The following is a 21,724-nucleotide window of genomic DNA, read 5'->3' on the forward strand; positions in this document are numbered from 1 at the left end:
ACTCTTTTCCCAAAAGACATTAAGGATCATGAACATAAATAAATGAAAGCACATGCACTGCCATGTGAAGGCTGAACATGTGGCAACTGAAGAAGCACAGTCTCATTGGCAAACTCAGCAAAGTTTCCACCTCTACAAACTTGTGGAAGCAGATCTTTAGCATTGTAATTAACAGAAAGCAAGTAGCAGAACCTAACTACAATAAATAAAATGAACTTCCACTATTTGGAGCCAACTGCATTCAGGCTGAAATTCAGTGAAGGGTTTGAAGGAATCCAATGGGAAACAGCAGTACAGGAAAGTCAGAAAGTTTTTGTGTGAGTAGGAAATACTTCAACTGAAGAGGCATCCTCAATTTAATTAATCTCAAGCTTGTCAGGCTTCTGTGTTTTTCTATATGGGAGAACGTTATGGAAAGGAAAACAATTTATTTTCTTGCACTTCATGGATTTGGAGGAAAAATCAATTATGTCAGAAAAAGAACATATATGAATCCTATGTTCAAGTCTAATGAGTTTTTCTAATGCTTTAACCTATATAATATTGTATCACACTTGCATTTAAGATCACAGAGAATGCAACTGGAAAAGGAATTTAAAATGAAAAAAGCACAGGACTAGCTTAAACAAATATTAACCAAGTATTTGTGTGGGTCCTCACAATCACAGGCAAGCATTAATGTAACCAAGTCTGCAAGAATTTGATTTTCTCTTGAGCCACAACAAATAAAATGCTGTCTAGAAGTAGGTGCTCAAGAAAATAATATAACAGGCAGAGAGATGCCAAGAGAGAGCTTTGTCTGGGATACCTGACTTAGTAAAAGGCATAATATGAAATCAGTATTTATCTATTAAACAATAAAAAGGGATAAAAATACAGACAAAATGATCTTAAAATCAGCACTTGCACCAAATTTCTAGATAACATTTTCCATCAGTATTTCTCATTTCATTAAATGAAAAGTTGAGCTACATGGGGAGATGCCCAATGTATATTTTGCACAGAGGTTAATTATGCTTTCAGTGTCCCTGGTTCTCCTGAAAGTCATCAAATTTTGACTACTTTGCAACCTTAAATGAGAGCAACAAATTAAACAAAAACAAAGTCATCATCCCTGGAGGAATTTAAAAGACAGGTAGATGTGGTGCTTAGGGACATGGTTTAGTGGTGGGCTTGGCAGTATCAGGTTCATGGTTGGACTCAATGATCTTTTCAAACCTAAACACTTCCATGATTCTAAAAGATTTTAAAGATTTTTGTCTATAATGTTAGAAAAAGATTTCTGCCTCAAAGTTGTTAGGCATGATTTCCTATTCATTTCTCTCTCTATTCATTTTTCCCATCTGGAGATAAAAAAACCCTCCCAAGCCCCCAGCTCAGTGCAGCTGAACACAACTAAGACAGAAAAAATTCCACTCTTCCACCTCTTAAAAGGTACATTACTGAATGCAGAGGGAATTACACACCAAATTACCTCTCCCTTGCAGGGACTGTGACTCAGTACAAATCTGTGTATTTTTAAAGGAAAAGGTTATGTCATCCATTTAAATATCCAGGGAAAAGAAGTAACATTAGGGAGATGCAGTGCTCCTAAAGATTACTGCAAACATTTTCACTGACAGGGCCCAGTGAACTTCAGTTACCCAAAATGCTTTCTCCAACCAAAGCAGAACAATCAGACAAAAGAATAAAGTAAATCTCTTGGAAAACAATGGTAAGATTATACTTTGGGCTGACACTGACTTAAAAAGTTCTTGAATTTTTTTATCAGTAAAACAAAGTAAAATATAAATTTTTAGCACAGAATTTTACTTAATATGAACTAAGTACTCAAATTACTTTGCACGTGTACATATAAACACACACTCAAAAGCCAAAATGATTTTGGCAGACTTTTACAGAAAAGAGCTTTTCAGCAGATATTCAAGGGAAGTTCAGCCAAAGAAATGTAAACTCCCAAGAAAAATCTTTAAAAAAATACCTCCAGCACCTTCACTCCCAAGCCATACCTTGGATTACTGCCTTGATCCCCTATCTCTAAGTTTACCAAATTTCTCACTAGGAGATACAGAAGAGCTAAAAAGCAGTAGAAGCATGCTGTCCAGCATGTATTACAGAGCAGTCAGAACTCTGACATTTCCGTAGTGCTCAGAAAACATCTACAGATAATTGGTTCCTGAGAAATTCCACTTTATATTTTTCATTTACAGGGACCAGCAGAAAGTAACTTAGTGTGTCAGAATTTGTGCCGTGAAATAATTCCAATTATTTCTCAACATATGTGAGAAAATATTTCAGATCAATGTCAGTAACAAAATGCCCAGCAAAAAGATATGTTTTAATTTATCTTGCATTTTTAGAAGGTATTTGATAGGATAGCATCCAATGTATGATAAATCTGTTGTAAATGTAGTTTCTATTCTATTCTTACATTGAATTGTAGTCTAAATAGCATTTGCTAGAAAGTTAAAACTAGAGTGGTGTTCTGAGAAAAGTGCAAATGACAGATACAATTCAAAACTTGGTGAGAATTTGAGTACAGTAACTTACAGATAAGACAAAAGGCTCTTGGAGGCTCTACTCTACATTCAAACCCTTGCAGACCTTGTATTTACAGTAGGGAAATGGGAGACAACTGTGAAGGAGGTTCTGGTTGAGTTATTAACCTATTTCATCTTTATTTTTTCCTTAACAGATAACAATTTTGAAGTAGGCATATGTGATATAGAATTTCAGGAGCCCTGTTATCAACATATTTTACATATAATGTGTACCTGAAATAATATTAAATCCTGCTGAAATAATTTGTAGAGACAGTGGGAGAAAGTAATGAGTGTAAGAATATACATGTAATCAACACATAACTTTTACAATATTCAATCTTTTGTATTTTCCATAAAAGAAAAGGAAAATAGAAAAATCAGCCCTATGTATGACAAAAAGACACAGTGTATGAATAAAGATACAGCTATTTATAGGTCGACATACTTAACCTCATTTAAAATGCCCCACTGTGAACCATAACTTCAAAAAAATTTGATGGAAGGTGTCAAGATCAGACTGCCAACTTAAAAAATTCAGTTTAAATAGCTACTTAAGGAAGGAAGGAATGATGAGGTAATGTCCATTATTTTATGTGCTTATTTGCCATTAAATTTTAGGGTAAGGAGTTAAATGTTTGCTGATACTATACACAGAGTGCATTTAAGCAGGAGTTGATATTCATGAGAGAATAGAGCTGCACTACTATCAGCAGGAATGCTATTTAAATTTCTAAAATCTTCTGCTTTTCAAATTTGAAGGAAATAAAATAAGCTAGAGAAATGTACATTGTGGTCAAGCAATGTACCATCTCACTCAAAGAAACAGGAGCCCATCGTAAAGGCTGCAATAAATTTCTGGTAAAAATATTTTTAGTAATAATACTAAGCAACTCCTGCCTTCACTTTTCAGTCCTGCCCACACAGGTCAACACTTCCTCAGATGTACCTCAAGTTGTGCATGGGGATTCATGAACCAGGGCAGTGAAGTGCTTCACATGAAAAAAATCCCTTCAAAAAATAAGACAGTTGTCACCATGAACTGCTCCAGGTCACTGCTCCATTTCACAACACAGCCCCGGAACAACCTCAGCTGGGGAAACAGCTGTGATGTGCACTCAAGAATGGGGATGAAAGTGAGCAAATAAAAGGAGAGCATGAAGTATTTTAGGTCAGAAAATATTTGTGAACTATGCCCTCCAATAAGGAAGGTTAAAAATGCCAGTAATCCTACTACTGTGCTGCTTGAGACAAGAACCTGTCACTTATTACTGATCAACACTGAGTCACAGAACTTAAACTTGTGTTTCACTTATTTCACAAAAAAGGTTCCCACTCTTTCATGAAGATCAAAGCCCATTTCCAGCACTGTCCTGGGAATCCAATTCCTACAAAGAATAACCTACTGCTTCCTGCTGCAGGAGAAGGGATGGTAAGGTGCACCAGGACAGTGAAAGGGCTGGTGAACAAGATGGGGTCTCTTTTCAAAGGAAGCCTCCAACAGTTTTTCTTAGGGAACAAAACTACTGCTGTACTTCTGAGAGGGAAAAACTTCTACACAACTCTATTCTTCTCCCCTGAGGAACATAATGACAGCTTTTCTAAAATAAACTCAGATTTGGTTAATGCAGAAATAGTGTCTGAATCCACACTCACAATAGTGTCAATCTACATTTACAATAGTGTCTGACTCTAATAAAAAACCCTTTATGATAGAAGTGTTTATCTGAGAAATCCTACCTTCAGCCTTATGGGAGTACTGAGGAAGAAGTCTGCATACACCTTCTGACCTTCCACACAGAGGGCTGAACTAGTGGGCTCAGCCACAGTACTAAATAACCCCACAGCTGTGAGGAATTCACAACAGCATCTACATAGAGGATTCAGCAGGTGCACCATCAAAACCAGGTGACTATTATTAAAAAGAAAGGCTTGACAAACTTTCAAGCCTTACCATCTATGCAAGACTGCCTCATCTGCTCTCTGTATGGCAGGGTTTCTGCTATACAGATCAGTGGGGATAATAAAACTATGCCAAATTCAATGGGGGCACTGCTCCCAGCAGGAAATGCCTGATTTTGTTTTTGAGACAGATGAAAGAAAGACCAGGTCTAAAATTGTGAAATAAACAAAGTTTTTAGTCAGCAGGAGATGTCTTGCATACACAGATTGTGCATTAACACAGTTACCCACTGTCACAGCTGATACACACTGACAGGATATTTTCAAACACTGGATTAAAAAGAGCAACATTTTAGGATATATGAGCACCATGAAATCCAGGGTGGCTTTGTGGACACTGTAATTCAAATGTGAAGCCTATAAAATAGCACAACACCACACATCATGAGATGATGGAGGGCAGGATTACACAAGACAAGTCTACAGTAACCACACAAAATACTGGGGCAGAGGCACACACAGATGAGATGTCCTCATACCTTGAACCACCTAAAGCCAAAATGGTTGACCTCATGCACTGATTCATTAAAAAGCTTCAGACAGGCAGTGAAGTGGCAGAATGGTAGAAAGCAAGATAAACAAGAGAGGAAAGAAAAAAGCATGCAATTAAAAGCAAATTACAGGCAGTTTGAACAATATCAACATTTAAAAAATCACACATAGCACTCACACTTGGTTTAAGAATATTAATAGCCTATTATATGGTTTGTGAAAGTCAATGGACTTGCCATTGATAGTATATGGAACATGGAGTCCTGCATTTTAAAACTCTAACATTACCTGTGTTTGTCAGGTCTCCCAGGGCTGACTAGAACAAGAGTCTGCAGATCCTTTTCCACTGTGCTGATTTGATGCTCATATTTTAAAAACCATAATTGGTATGAGGTGGCAGTTCTATTACAATAAACCACTGCTGTCACAGGTGTCAACTTCTTTTTCTTCCAATATTGCTGCTCTCATTCCATTCTCCTTTCTCCTCACTTCTGCATGCACTGCTACATCCAAATCAATTTCTTTTTTATGCTGTTACCTACCATATTCCTTTTTTATGCTGTTATCCACAAATCTTACTTGTCTTGGCTGTCTTCCCCTCTTCTCAATCCCTCTCTTGCCCCTGATGGTTTATGGGTCTTCTGCAAGGCTGTGCATTTCCCTGCCTTGCCTTATTTTTAAGAAGTTACACCCAATTCCAACAATCTATTTTTTTTATATTTATATGTATAAATATAATAATATGTAATAATAAATATACTATTTTTATAATTATAGATTTTTATATTCTTTGAGCACCAGCTTCTAGATGCTCAAAGAATATAAAAATGGTCACTTTGTCTTGTAAGTCTTTATAATTAATTAAAGCATTATAACATCCTAGGCATCAAATCACATACCAGTTTGACTACTTTTGTGCCTCATCATAGAATCCAATGCTTTATCAGATATGTTTTCCTTTCAAGGAGATCTGATCTTCAAAGTGGCATTCACTACCCAGTTAACATTTCTATTTCATGCAATTTTTTAAAGGCTACAAGAAGCTTGGAAAGAATGCATTACTGAAAGTGAGTTCCATCCCACTGTCTATGATCCTACAATAAAGCAACCAGAAATATCCTCAATACATCTATCAGCAAACAGCTGAGCTGGACTCTAGCTCATAGAGAAACAATTGCTATCTTCAGGAAAACTTGGATTTTTACTTCTTTTTCACACCTGTGTTCTTTAACACCTGTGATACAGGAGTACATGATAAGAAAAATCTCTTAAAATGTTTTAAAGTGCACTCGGTCAGAAACGTTGTTAAGTAAATAACAAAGACAAGGAGATTCCTCCATTGAAATGCAACTGACCAAAGGCTCCTGTTTGCTAATCACTGGCCTAAGGAACAGTGAAAAACTCACAAAAAGTTAAGAGTGCTCACAAAATTACGAGTGCCAGTTTCAGCTACTGTTTCACAAGCCTTATCAAAACCTCATGGATTCATTCATAACTTAGCATATGCTTTCTTGATGATTACTTACCTGAGCTAAAATCAGGCATGTCCATGATTCTTCAGAGTTATCAGTGGCACAAAATCAATTAATTCATGAAAGTTTCTTGTGGCTTCAGTACACAGGTGTGTATTTTCTGTGTGCATGCTTGGCTTAAGCCAAGGAATTTGTCTTTTTAACCAGTTGTTTTGCAAGTCCAAGGAGACTGTAGTCCATAAACACAACCAGGCTAATAAAAACCATTGTCTTTCAAATAAATTCAATGAACAAGACAGTAAATCTAAGTATACCTTACACACAGGAAGGCAGCTTTGACAGGCAAGAGAGATCAGAAGAGTTACTACTTAAACCAGTATTTCAAAAGCTCAGGATACCTTATATTTTGATTTTAATTTGTAGAAAATCTTATCTATGAAATACAACTTACTACGAAGGTTTTGCAGATTTTTTGAGTTCTGTTACCTAACAGTGGAACAGACATAGAGGATCAAAGAAAGCCAGCTGTGTTTCAGGCAGGAAAGCAGGGAAATTAGTACTTTACTGTCTGGTTACTTCCCTAGGAGGGCTACCAGTGACTTTACAAGATTGCAGACCTGTTTCTCAGCATTGATCCTGGCTGACTCCTCTTGTGCTAGCACCATTTCTCGCTCTGCAGTTATCTGAACACTTTCTCTGAGTGCCTCTTCCAACTCTTCAATCCGATCATCCTTTTTACGCAGATTGTCCTGGAAAATGACGGGAGACGAGGTGAAGACCACTTGTTTGGAAGTACAGCCTTTTAACCAACCAAGTTTTTAAGCCAACCAAAATGTGTTTCTCCCTCCCAAGGTGCAATTTGCAGGCAAATAATCTTCACACAAAGGAAAGAATGATGAAGGGATGCAGGAGTAAGAGGAAGATCGCAGTAAAGAGAAGGAGAAAGCCAGCAAAGCAGGACCTCAAAGCAAGAGGGCTTGTCTGGTGTGGCTGTACCACAGACCTGTCAGATTACACAGCACAGAGAAGCAAGGATTGTTGGAAAAGAAGAACTAGTAAGCAGCTCTGAAGAAGCAGAGAAGCCAGAAGTGGCAGGAAAGTAGCAGGCATTCAGAATTGCCCATTGGCTCACACATTCAGCAGCAGGAGTGGTGAGAAGGGAAACAGAGCACTGCACTTTGGAATTTGCATTTCCAGGTTAAGAGGGAGAAAAGCAAACATTGACCCAACAGAGTCTTCCACTGTTCAGTTAAGTCTTAAAGGAAGTTTTACACCTAAGGCATGCTAGGAAATATGAAGGATTCATCTGGGCTGTCTGAATCTCAGACATTCAAGTACTAAGACTCCCTAAAAACTTATTCTTTGTTTAAGAGCATCTTCACAGCTGTGATTTCAGATGTGCCTCATATGTTGAGACCACTGAAGAAAACTTACTGCTCCTCAAAAAATATGTTTATTGGTTCCTACAAGCAGCATAACTTAAAAAAAAATATACACAAAGTAATGGTATTGTTATTTCTAAAGGAGACTCTCCTAACTTTAATCTTGCAAGGAAGATAAATGTATCTCTCCTACTTCTGCAGAAGCAGCTTTACAGGAGGCTTCAAAGCAGGCTGTGCATACATGAGTGCCCTAGACCACAGCTGCTTAACAAATCCACCACAAGGGAGCAGCTGGATGGAAGATTTCTGCATTTCTTGTCTTCCAGATTGGTTTAGATCATAGGGTTCCACAATGAGATATTAATGCACACTAAAGTTAATATATGGCTTTTTAGCCATCTCAGTAGCAGTGGAAGAATCAAAAATGCTTTTATTTGTTGGCATTTTCCTCTTTGTCAGATGTACCCCTTTGCGTTCTGTCCTTTTGTATTTAGGATTGTAATTTTCCACTTACACTGAAAGAGTTTTGCACCATGTAAAGAATAAGGAAAAAGAAGACTGACTTGGAAAAAAATTGCCCTTGCAACCTTCATAATGAAAAAATTAGTCATTGGAGTTTAACAAATGAATCTGACTTATTCCTTGATTCCTGCTTTCTAGGACCATATCCTCAAAGAGAGTTGTGCGAAAACCATTTCTGACAGTCTCAAAACTGCCACTTTCAATGAGAGTGTTCAAGCAGAGATGCAAAGCTGTTAGGTTTGCAAGCAGAGCAGCTTTCTGCTGATGGTTACATTGCAACATGGATTCACAGGGCAAGTAATTGCTGTTTTCTAAAGAAACAAATGGAGAGATCTGTTTCAAAAATAGGAGCTGCTTTACATGTTTTCATATTTTCAGAATCTTTTAGGAACACTGATAACATCTTCCAAAACTACTTTATGGTTATGATAAGCATAAATGAAGTCTCATCAAAAAGATTAATAACAAGGTTACAAAAAGTTGTGCAAGGAATAGTAACCATTTCAGATATAGGAAATATTTATTTGCCTATCTGCATTACAGAGTAATTGTGAACTTTACTCCTTGATATATCACTCATGGGCAGCCAGGTGAATGTGTAGTTTTCTCTGTCAATTATCAGAAGTGGGAATTGTACATTTGAACAGCAGCATTCAAAATGGAAACTCCTTTAAAATAAGAATGCAGTCTAAAACATCCTAACACACAGGTATATCCACTCTTCCTACCAGGCAAACATTTCAGAGGCAAACTCAACACAGTATTAAACATGACACTATATAGTGCTCTATTCAGACAGGTCAATGCTTGAGGGACAGGAGGAAGAACAACTGGTGTTACCAAAAATACAGTGCCACATTACCTGCATTTGAAAAATCTATATTCATACATAATTACTTTTCCTGAAATAACACAGAAACTTTTACCTATATGATAGAGGGTCACAAGTTAAAAATCCAGGCTGAATTGCCTAGAAATGGTGAACTTAACACAAATAACCCACCCAGTAAGAAAAGCCTGAGTATAACTTTTTCCTTTCTGTCTCAGTCAAACCTATTTAAAAGATGTGCAATTTTACTCTTCTAACGGTGTCATGATGTGTGTAACCACCTGACAAAACCACACAAATGACTGGCAGGAGCAGCAGATCAGTCAGGTAGCACATCCATTAGTGCAGCACAGTCTCAAAGTACTCTTAAAGAATGATTTCATTTCTAGCTCATTGATTCATGACTGATTAGTACTTGAATGACTTAAAAAAAAAAAGCTGCTGTCTTGTATTAATAGATAAAATTGAAGTGAACTTTTTGACAGATCAGCATGTTCTTCCAACTGTTTGGCTCTGAACTCTAAAACATGACAGGCTCATGCTGACCTGTGCTGCTGCTTTCCTCCATTTAATTACATGAAGTATTCTACCTTTATTATGATAAGATTTAAACTCTGGAAAAAATCTTCTATCAATTTTAACTACAATTTGAACATGTTTCCTACAGTGATTGTTCCTCTGAACAGTCACTGTAGGAAGCACCAATTTGGCATTGATGCTCTTTTGAGCATCACACCAATGGCAAATATTCCTGTATTTTGATAAAATACCAGAAAGATAAACAGTGACAGCCTCTTTTTGGGAATCTTATACAGATGGCTACTCAGAGAGAAAAAATTACTTACCTGTGCAGTAACTGCATTCTTCAAGGTGTATTACCTACCCAAATGCCTCCATGACCCTCCTTCCCTTGCCCCCCTGCATCCCATGTGCAGCAGAGATGGAATTAGACTGGGATACAGGAGACAGCTCTGCCTTTATGCTCACTGGTGGCAGCACACAGAAAATGAAAAACCCATTTGACACTGTGGGAGTGCCAAGAGTTCAGGCACAAAAAAAATTTTTGCTACCTATGCTGTGATCCAGTTATTGATTCACATGCAAAACTAATTCCATCCATGCCTATCTGAGAGCCTGAAAGGAAAAGGTGGTGTGACTGATGCACATTTCTGGGATTTTCCTTTCACTTCAGGAAGGAAGTGGTGGGATGGCCAAGTGATGCATGTTGAAATGATGTATCAATTTAATCTATCCTGCATTCATGTGATGTGTAATCTGCCGTCAAGTTTTATGCAAGTGCATGAAATAGGATACGTGCTTTCACCAAGGCATTTAGGTTCAATTAAATCTGAGGTATCCTGGCAAACTTCATAACTGTGTCTTGAACTACACTCACAAATATCTTTATGGCCTAATTTCACTCTTGGAATTAGGGTGGAATTCTCTAGTAAGCTCTTGGGAAAGATTAGTTAACAGTTTGAGAAAGCAATGAAATTATTCTTTCAACTGCTGAAAGTATTTCTAGGAGTAGAGAATCACCTAGGTAGGGAAAGAATTTTATCACAGAACCCTGTAAACAATGCAATAGCATATTTTACCCGTGTACTTGCATAGATCAGATGAGAAGAATGCAATACTAGAAATGCTTTGCACTAGGAATCAATTACTTTTTAAACAGTGAAATCATTCCATCATTACCAGCCCTTACTCCTGTGAACTATTGCTTTTGTTTATCATGTATTTCCTCAAGAAGCCATGACCCAGATAAAGAATTCAATGACCTCAGTCCATCCTAGATGGAATAAACCCTCCATAGAAAGAAAACCCCTCCTTTGTGAACTGACCTTCCACTGGGCAAGCAGAAGGTGGGAACTCAGGACTGTAAGCTGTCTCAAGTACTACTTAAAGCTTCCTCATGGATGCAATCATTTAGATCTTGAGATAACAAATTCTTCAACAACAGTTGGAGACAGTCCCTCCACAAATGTTAAGGTTTTTTCCTAGTCAAAAATATGATGACCTGAGTAACCGTAACTCTAAAGTGCATGCTGATTATTAATTAATATGAAAAACTGAAATCTTCTTCAAAGACTTCGCAAAATCTTCCATAAAATTCCCTTGCTTCCACTTTTTGGCCATAATCAGAACCAAGTATGAAGAAGAAAAATTGGTTCTACTTATAGTCAGCCAATTACTGAAGACTTCTGGTTTGCAATCTCAGCAATCTACCAAAAGATGCCTGAAGATTCACAAAATTATTGAAGGTGAGTTTCTGCAGTTTTGGTTGAACTACTGAACCCAGAAGGAAAGATGCTATGCCAAATACCTACTCTTCACAAGAGGACAATTGGTGAAAATAAATCAGTTAAATACTGTTTTCTTTTCTCTGAAAAAGATCTGTAAAAATCTGCATGTTTTCTTAAGAAGGTCCTAAGGGAATATGTGGTGCTACCAAAAGGAGGTATTACAGTTTCATTTGATTTCAGGAGCAAACATAGAGCCTTAAAGCTCAGGTGAGCGTGGTGGATCTCCCTCATTCAGTTCCACATGCTGATCAACTACTTCAAGTCTTTGAACAAGAAAAGCACACAGAATTGTCACTCATAAATGGGGAAATACCTCTAATTGGGGTTTTCAAGAATATACATGAGGTAAATACTGAAGGCCAGAACCCCATGGTACAAAACCCAAATGGTATTTACTACAGACCCTAGCTCAAAAGGAGCGTTTGGGGTCCTTCTGCAACTCATCCAAAGTAACAGATGTCCACAAAAAAATAATTTAATTCATTACCATTTCCTGAAGAAAGTGGAAATAGAAAAAAACCCCAAACCTCTACAAACATATTTGCTTAAAAAGTGGAATGAAAGAAGAGTTTATAAACTCCTGAAGAAGGAAATACCTTTAGGATAGAGTATAGCTTGGTACTAAGATGCAGCAAAAACGCCAAATAAACACAGATCCAACACTAAAGACTCTGAAAATAAAGTAACAGAGAGACAAGCTACCATGTAAAGCTGCTACAAGATATATTGCTGGGCACAAACAAGCAGTGGAGTTACAATAACCACGGATGCTAATGCTGTCTTGGTGCTCTCAACTGGTAAAATTAAAGACCTTACGTACTGGAGGTTATCTGTGATGAGGAAATCTCTGGCTCTTGGGCAGAAATTGAGTATATCCAAGTATTAGGTTTATATAAAGTCCCTGTTTCTCACAGAGCAAGATGAAGAGGCATTTTTGTAAGCACAGCAACAGCAGATGTAATTATCAGGAGCTGCTGAATGAAAGGAGCAGTCTGAGAGCTACAAGGCACAAACTGCCAAGCAGGAGCTCCTTGATCAACATTTCCTCATCTTTGGAGATCAGACCTGAGATACACAACGATTATGTCATTAGAACAACATGTGTCAGCATCTGGAAGGTTGTATCTGCCAAATAAGACACATGGATTGCAATTCAAGCCCGAGAACTTACATAAACCCAGAAAAATAACTACAAGAGACAAAAGGAGAAAGACTGCAGTAGAAGAATTTAATTCCAGTAGGAGTTGAGAGGGAAGTGCAACCAAAGCTGGCCACTGCACTGAATATGCTGTACTGAAAAGATGAGCAATGGCAGAAGGTGATGAGTACATTTTTCTGAGAATACCACAGTGGAAAAAGAGGATATGTGTACATCCAGAGTCCGTGTGCACTTGTGGATCACCACTTGCAGGAAGAACAAAAATATATTTACAGTGAAAAGAAAAAATGGATAAATATTATTTCTAGACATGATAGGTTTAATATAACCATTCCATTAAAATTAGCATGGTGAAAAAAAAAACTGTATGGAAGACAACACTTCATGAGAAATGGCCAGGGAAATTTTCTTTTAAATAGAAAATGCAGTGATGTTTCAACTACACTGTCCCTTGAAAATACTCAGGAGTGATGCAGGACTATGAATGATGCTGCCAACAAAAATATGCGCTTTTCTGTACGTGGGAAGGATGCACACAAAAAATATTTACATGGGAAAAAACCCACCCAAACCAACGAAAGTTGGAAAAGATATGTATGAACTCTAGTGACAGAGTGCAATAGAAAATAACCAGATAGATACAAATACTACAAACTGATCTAATTTAAATGAAAGGGAAGTGAAATGGGAGGGGAAAAAATACCCTAGTGAAAACTTAATTGAAAAGAAAGGCTTAATCTTTCACATTGTCTTTTTCTTAGATACACATGAAAGCCTTAATAAAAGTCCTGCATATTACTATTATTGCCTGAAAATTGCTAAATTGTATACAAAAATGTGTGAATAACTCCAGCCATTCACACTTTTTCCTTCCAAGATACTGCATCTTACCACCCAGGTGTGCTACTTTCAAAAAGCATTTCCAGAACAGGCATCACTTTTGCTCAACTTCAGGAGCAAAGTGAAATACAGAGCCTGTGATAACGGTAAGAAAGGATCCTAATCAATACTAGTTGAAGGAGGACAGAAAGGAGAAGAAAAAGGACAGCTCTAGACACTATTACAGGCCCAGAAAGGGAAAGGCAGCAGTGGTTACTCCTGTGGGAAACAGGCAATGTCCTTTCCTGACAGTTGCCATCTCTTTGACGCCTTTTTCCTGTTCTGTAAGCTTGGTGCTCCCAGCACAGCAATCAGTTATAAATCTGGGGCTTGTACAGACACTTTTCATTAGCAGCAGCCCAGACAGGCTCCAGCACCTTGCCAACACTAACAACCAGGTTTACCATTGAGCAGCTGCACGGGGTGCCAGCAGTTTTAACATTTTGCTCTGGCTGTTGCACATTACCACATTTGTAGTTTTTAAAACCTAGAGGGACAATGTTTCTATCAAACCACAGCAGGTCACTGCATGGACTATTGAAATGGGACTCAAAGCTGACAATACAGCTGAGAAAATGATCTGAAGTGAGCAAAAGCAATAGATATCTCTAACTGTTATGGGGCTTTGTGGTTTTTTTTTGTTTATTTGGTTTGTCTTTCTTTTTTGGGGGACAGTATAGTGTTTTTTGGAGTGGCTAATTGGAAAAATGCTACTGTAACAAGATTTGTTCTTCTCTCATGTATCAATACAATGACTCAAGGCTCCTAAACTGATATGGGATTAGAGAAAAAGCCAACAGCAGTTCTAACTAACTGCACCATTAACACAAAGCTGTTATTCCCTTGATACAGCCTTATTTGCCTGAGCTCTCTCTGTAAATGTCAGTCCTGTCATCATCATTGCACTAATATATCACAGTCACAAGACCTACCTTTCTTTGCTCATTTTTAATCCTTCAGCAGACAAAACCATCAGAGCACCACACATAGACAGCCATAAAAGAACACTTCTCTTGTTTTCCCTCTTTTTCACAGATGAATATAGGACAAAAATTGCTACTGATAAAAACACAACTGAGGAAATGCCTACTGAGCAGTTATCACACTGAATCTCATCCAGTCCGTCAATTTTAAAGGGAACTCCTGCAATCATCATCTCTACTTTTGATTTTAGTCTCTGATGCCTCTTCCTTGATGTGCATCATCAAGTAGAGCAGCTTTTGTATTTGTGCTATTTACTGCTTCCTTTGAAGCAGCCATCTACCAAGATCCTACTCCTAACCACAAAACATTTTAACCCCCCCCCCGCAAAAATCCCTTTCACTCCATGAAGATACTCCTCTTTCTCCCCATCTTCAAACTAGACATCAGTAAAACAATTTCCCGTCAGAAATAAATTGTCACTGTTCTTTCATGCTATCCAAGAACACCCCAATGCACCCACAAACCCAAATCCCTGACAGCCAGGTGCACCAAATGAAGATAATTTCAAGGAGAAGATCTGCCTTAGTACAACATGGATTCAGCTATGAACCAGAAAAAAACCGAATTAATTTAGGGAAATGCTTGGCTTAAAATATTAAAAGCTGCTCTCAATATCTTTACTAGTAAATGCCTGATCTGCTGTTCCACTGTATCCATAGAATAAGGATACATTTGAAGATGATTAGAATACAGTACAGAAAATGTAAAAATTTGACAATTAAATAGGAACAATCAGAAAACAGTGAGCTTAAAAATACTGAAATAAGGTGGTTGAAGATGATTTGAGACTCATTTGTGAATGATACTCATTTGTTTATTTGCAGCATTACACTGACAGTAGCTTTAAACAGGCAACAACTTAGTACATAACATTCATAAAAGTCACCATTAAAATTAACTGGCTTAAAAGCCAAAAGAATGAGAAAGTGGAAACATTTCACATTCTGAGAGATTCTCACTTCTTTGTATGAAAATTCCAATTGTTTCTATAAAAGCCTGAACTAGTCCAAAGGAATGGGAAAACCAGTTATTGTTTCCTTTTAGCCCCAAATATTCCAAAATGATCCTCTATTATTCTCAGTCTGCAAAGCCGGAAAAAGTATTCCCTGGCTCCTGTCTTCACTCATTCTTTTCCATCTCCAAGAATTTAATTTTATTTAATATCTGTTTGAACAGAAGCCTGTCCTTGTGTTTACCATTTTCTTCCTTGCCTTTACCTGTCCTGTGTTTGCCACATCCTTTTCTGTGGTGGATGGTTGGCATCACTGCACATTATTCAGAGGGGGAATGCACTGCTCATGCACACAGTGCCACAGCAGCAGCATTCTCTGGTTTGCTGTTTGATACTTCTCAAATGGCTTTTTAATAGTCCTCTTAAACAATAATATTTTCAAAAAACTACTTATTCTAATTCTGAGATTGCTCTCCTATGGTAATAGAGCAAATCAGAACCCATCACTGTGCACATATATTTAAGATTGCTTCTCCTGACATATACAAATAAATATATACTTATGCTGAACTTCACCTGCTCTTTTATCCCTGGGTTCCAGTTATCAGGCACTTGTGGAGCTATGTAAGTTATCTTTCATTTAAATATCCTGAATAAATTAGTAAATATAATTTGAAATTGCACAAAAATTCAGTCTCATTTACAGAAAATCTTATATCTGCCATTTTTTAGCTGAGCTCTAGAAGGACATGGGACACCACTGCTGTTGGGACACCGTGTTCCTTCAGCTTTTATTTCCTTGCTTTTCATGCCCTGCTTTGGAGAATCAGCTGACCCCAAAATTATCAAACTTTAGGAGGAATTCAAACACAAGCAAGGAAAGCAACATAATGTTCTAAGAGAATTTGTTGATGAATTTTAACTGACTATAGACATCTTCTAGAATGTTAATATCATCCTCCTTTAATCCTCAGTCACAGACTAAGTAATGCCAATATATTTAAGTTTTTCCCATGCCTGCATTGAGATGTGAGTGCACATCAAACCAAACTAAGGAGATGAAAGGACTGGTGCTAACTTTTAGTATGTTACAATCTTGTGTCAGTTCTGAACACAATTTGCAGCCTAGGTCTCAATTCCAGTTAATATTTGCACATCACAGTAAGAGCAGTTGCTCTGATACCTCCTAAGAACGTGTAAATTTTAGACAAAGAGAAAAATTTAAGACAGAATACATTGATTTATATATTGAAAAAAAGTAAGGGTGACACCAATTTGGGCACTTCAGTAAGCAAGATTTAAGAATAATACTGATTTAGAATGAATTTAATTAGGTTTAGCACTATTTGAAATCAATTAGAGGAAATATTTTTAAGGGAATGCTCAAGTATTTGTTCCCACAGTATAGAACCAAAAAAAAAAAAAAAATCCACATGTATTATTTTTTAAAAATAAATTCTGAATTCTTTCTGAGGTCCCCATCATCACCCCATCTCCATTTCTTTTTCTATTGTGCAAAAGAAGAATAAAACAGAATAGCAATTTTATTAAACAATGAGACTATGAAATGAGCCATGGCAATTGGGCATTCTTATTCTTGGGGACAGATGAGTTAGAAACCACTTTCAACACAGCAAGTAAAAAAAATAAAAAAACCTAACGAGAGAGACAGAAAAAAAAAATCAAGAAGAAGGAAAAAATGCAAATTTATTACCATTTCTCAGGCTCATGAAATAAGACACCAAAATGAAAAGAGAGCTGTTCTTCCCCTCCAATGTGCTCCTATTGTTTTGCTTAAATCTGGCCCTCAATGTTTCCTACTCTCAGGAGAGACCTCCTCACAGGAACCACACCATGTTGTCAACAGATACATTAATCTCCCTGACAGCTTTTAGGAAAGCAGTTTGAACTCAGATACTAATCTTGGGGAAAAAAGCCTATGCAAAAAACATCCAGTGGTTAGGGCTGCTGGCACACATTCAGCTGTGCAGCCCTCACTGCACTCAGTTTCTGGCATATCATGAAGGGTACCAAGCCTTCCCTCTGCCAAACAGGAAAGAGCACAAATAGCAGGTTTCATCTTCCACTGACACATCATGTTTCGCCAGAAAGGACTGGGTGAAAGTGTGTCAGGGGAATAATATTCCTGATGGATCACCAAAAAATCTTAGGATGCAGGGAGTCTTCTTTCCTCTATTAAAAACTCTCAGGCCGTATAATGGCTTTCTCTCACTACAAATCTCAATTTGCAGTTAAGGGAAATACTGGGATAACTGGGAGACTGCCTAATGCTAGCTGCAAATAGTGACTTCCACGAAATTTTTCCAGCTGTCTCTTCAAGACTGTAGAGCTGTCCAATTTTTACTTTACAAAGGAAGACAAAGTCAAATGGTTCATCTTTTTTAAAGATGTGAAAGCAATGAATTCATCTAACCTGAATATAATAAATGTATGGTAAACTAAACCAAACCAGAAAGTGAAAACTGATAGAGCAGATGGCTAAATGTCTATCCAGGGAAATGCTTCTCCATTACAATTGCCAGGGCCCTCCAAACTTCCTTTCTGTAAATGTTATGGTAACAAAAATTCTGAATGGAGCACTCTCTCCTGGTCAGACACAAGAGAAGAAAAGTTCTTAACAACAGATTTAATGTCATAAACATCAATTATGAAGAATGACAGACTCTGTAAGAACTGCCACATCAAATTAAGAACAAGGTCACGTATTTATTCTGATACTCTATTTTACACAGAGAAAAAAGCTGCACCTTCTTTCTACAATTCATTTTTGAGACAAATAGTTTTCTATGTTCAAAAGTGTATCTTTTTCGTCGGTGCTTTAGCATGCAATATGTCACACACAAGCAAAAATCAAGTTAGTTAGACCTTGCAAATCATCATCAGAAAAATGGCTTCAATAAAACTGGAGACATGACTGTCCCCAGTCTGCTCGTGGATCACAGCTCATATCTTAAGAATGTTAATGCACCAAAGCTTAACAAATCCAAGAAAACTAAGAAATGAGAGAGGTAAATATAAACTTTTTCAATAATCACCCCTACTACCATATACTTTGTATGCAGTTGTTTGGAGAAATAGGTATCAGATTTCTATAAGGAGTTGGAAATTGGTACTAGAAACAAACCCATGTAAATATTCCGAAGTTTTAATGTGCATGAAAGCTTGTCTTGATGAGCTTCCTCTAAGTAAAAGGAGAATTACTGTCTTGCAGAGTCCACATGTGAAAGCATAAGAGATAAAAAGGACTGATCTCTCCAGGAACAGGACCTCATCTGAGCAGGTGATGTGGGGCTTCTTGTTTGTCAAGACACTTTTCTTACCTTGTTCTGGCAATCTGTTAGTAAATCTTCATGCCCTCCTTTGAAATCCACATTGTACTTTATAATTTCAATACAGAAAAGAGGAGAAGCCTTTTTTGTAAGACAGAAACTAATTTTTATGTGCCCTACTGTCTTGCTGGGATGGAAATCAAACAGTGCAACTTTTACATGAAAATATAACATCACAATAGTGCTATTTCATATTATGCAATGATTTCTAGCACTGTGCAGGACTCCTCCACTGTCCAATGAACTTTTCAGTCCTGTTTCTGTTTGGCTGAATGATAAAAATGATTAAGGCACGAACTCTGTGAAAATATCTAAGCCTTTCTTCAGTTAAAGAGCATTACAAATGAAGAATAACTGAGTCTTGTCTACAATTACTGTATTATTTCACACATATATAATGAAGTGAGGCTGTCTATTTTTCATTCATGCATTATGTATGCTGTAAAAATAGATGTATCCAGAAGGGCTTAATTATGATTTTTAATTCCCAAAAAAGGGCTACAATTCAATTAATTCTTCCTCACCTCCCCTCAAGAAATCTCCCCTCACTCAAAGCGATGAAATGTGTAGCTAAAAGTTCATAATTTCTGGAACTTCTCCCAGACATCCAGGAAAGATAAGAAAAAGTTCTCTTGACAGAGGGCTATGACATGATCAGAACAAGAGCTAGCTTTTCTCAAAGCATCTGCCAGGGTTAAATATGTGCCTGTTTCTACACCAACACACTGTGCTGAAAATCACAACCCTCCAAATACATACAGAATGAAAAGTTTGTGAACACTGTATTTTCTGTAATGTATTGTAAAAGCTGATGGAAATGAAAATTCCTACTAGAATATTACATCACTAATGACTCATCATGCATACTGATGTCTCTACTGCATATGTATATCCTGTTTTGTAATGAGAAGCCAGCTGTCACAGAATCTCTGAGAGAAAGAGCTGGAGGGTAAGTTGATCCCAAAACTACCTATTGGCTACCAGTGCCCAAATAAAATAGGAGGAAAAATTTGCATACAATTATTTCAGCTACATTTTTATGAGGTATAAGTGATCTTTAGAGCTTGTATTTGTTCAGCATTTTCACTAACAAAAGTCCCACATAACAATGAAGCAAATGGTAAAACACTGATTCACATTACCTCAGAACCATATTTGGCTAAATTACTGAGAACATGTAACAATATTATCTTTCATCCTATTTTTAACTGAGAAGAAAAACTCATTCTTTCAAAAAATACTAAAAAAAATTCTTTAAAATTAATTGCAAAGTGAATTAGTATCCTTTCAGAAATTGATGCCATGAGCTCTGTCCTGGAGGACAGGATGAGGATGACCTAGAGCTGAATGTAGCCTTAAGTGAAATTACAGCCACTTGCCTAAGTGCTGATGGCACCCAGTCAGGCCCAAGGAACACTGACACCCCAAGGCTGGGCAGCACAGGGAATTACCCAGGGACAAGGAGGCCAAAACCTCTCCATGATGTAATTAATGTCTAAAAAGCACTGGGAGAGGAAGTGAGAGGAAAAGAACATTTAGATCTGAGTAATTCCCAAAGGTGCATCTGAGCTCAGTGAGCAGATACATGTTTGATGTGTCAGACTGTTCTCTGGAACAAACCCTGCACATGCAAGATGGCTTTAAAGAACAGATTTCTGCCAGGCTGAAATGGAGCAGCTGAGTGTTCTGTGGGCTGTAACATGTTGAGCTGTACTCATCTGGCAGGCAAGGCTGGAATCTGATATGGCAGTGGTTTATATGGAAGAGAAATTAGCCAGGAACTCCACACTTGAAAGTCACTTATCCCAGGAAAACACTTAACATTTTTAACTGGCATAACCACTTTGCTTCAAATTAGATGCAAGTTTTCAAGAAGATCTTGAACTTTAAGCTTGAAAATGTTTACTCTAAGCATTTATTCAGAAATTTTGTACTCACTGTCCAAAAGCAAGTTCAGAGATTAATTAGGATAGCATAATCTTGCTTTACTAACAGCCAAAAGAGAATACAACATAACTTTCATTATGGCATAGTATTTCAGTCAAGAGATGAGATGAAAAAACTTCATCCACCCCACCTTCAAGATCCAATCATAGCACATCAAGAGGAAATTCTTCAGTAATTTAAGCTCAGATGTACTGGGCTCCACTTGGGTTTTCAGGTTTTTGAGTGTTGGCAGTGACTGTGTGCACATGCAGGGGTGTCTCATAACAAACAGTTAACCACAACAGACTACTTCAGCTGGAAGCTACTCCAGCAACCACCCAGCCCAACCTCCTGGCCAGCTCAGGGCTGGCAAAAGTTAAAGCATGTTGTTGAGGGCATTGTCCAAATGCCTCTGATAGACTTGGCAGCCTTGGGGCATTGTGGCTGATATTTAATGAATTTAGAAGTTCATTTGATGAGAAGGTATTTGCTTATCTGTCCATTTCATTGAGCTTCACCTGGATCACAGTAAAAACATTGCTGAACATAAAGTTGCATATTTGTTTCTATTAGAAGTAGAGCTCTTTCCACTGGAAGGATAGGTTTTTCCAATATGATAAAAGAAATACACTATCACAACAAACAAACAGCAATACTTGCATCTACAGTTCATGGATTAGGAATGTATATTCAATTATCTAAACTTGGGTGTGGAAAAAGAAAAAAAAGAACTAATAAGTTTACTTGCTTTCTATAGTTGCTCATTAAATCACTCTAACACATCTTACACATCATGGGGACATACAGTTTGTCAGCAGCAATTAGAGACTGATGGACACCTGCTGCAATGCAGATTCAACAGCACACAAACCCACAGCAGGGATATTCTGAAAGTTCTGGAAAAACTTCAGAAGATGCTAGAGTGATAAACCAAGAAAATATGCATACTTTTTTTCAGAAGCCAGCTTG

At 37.4% G+C, this 21,724-nt stretch overlaps 1 protein-coding gene across 5 annotated transcripts in view; it reads right to left on the reverse strand.

Annotated features, from left to right (window-relative positions):
* Positions 1-21,724, reverse strand: part of ERC1 (ELKS/RAB6-interacting/CAST family member 1) — a 267,709-nt gene that overhangs the window by 108,197 nt on the left and 137,788 nt on the right. For 3 of the 5 annotated variants that reach the window (XM_066549637.1, XM_066549639.1, XM_066549640.1), the window contains one exon: positions 7,084-7,215. The exons of the other annotated variants lie outside the window; for them this stretch is intronic. In XM_066549637.1, coding sequence (XP_066405734.1) covers positions 7,084-7,215 — 132 coding nt within the window. The remainder of the gene's footprint in view (positions 1-7,083; positions 7,216-21,724) is intronic. 5 annotated transcript variants of the gene reach the window in all.

This window comes from Molothrus aeneus, chromosome 5, assembly GCF_037042795.1.
Source record: "Molothrus aeneus isolate 106 chromosome 5, BPBGC_Maene_1.0, whole genome shotgun sequence".
In the NCBI taxonomy this organism is placed as follows: domain Eukaryota; kingdom Metazoa; phylum Chordata; class Aves; order Passeriformes; family Icteridae; genus Molothrus; species Molothrus aeneus.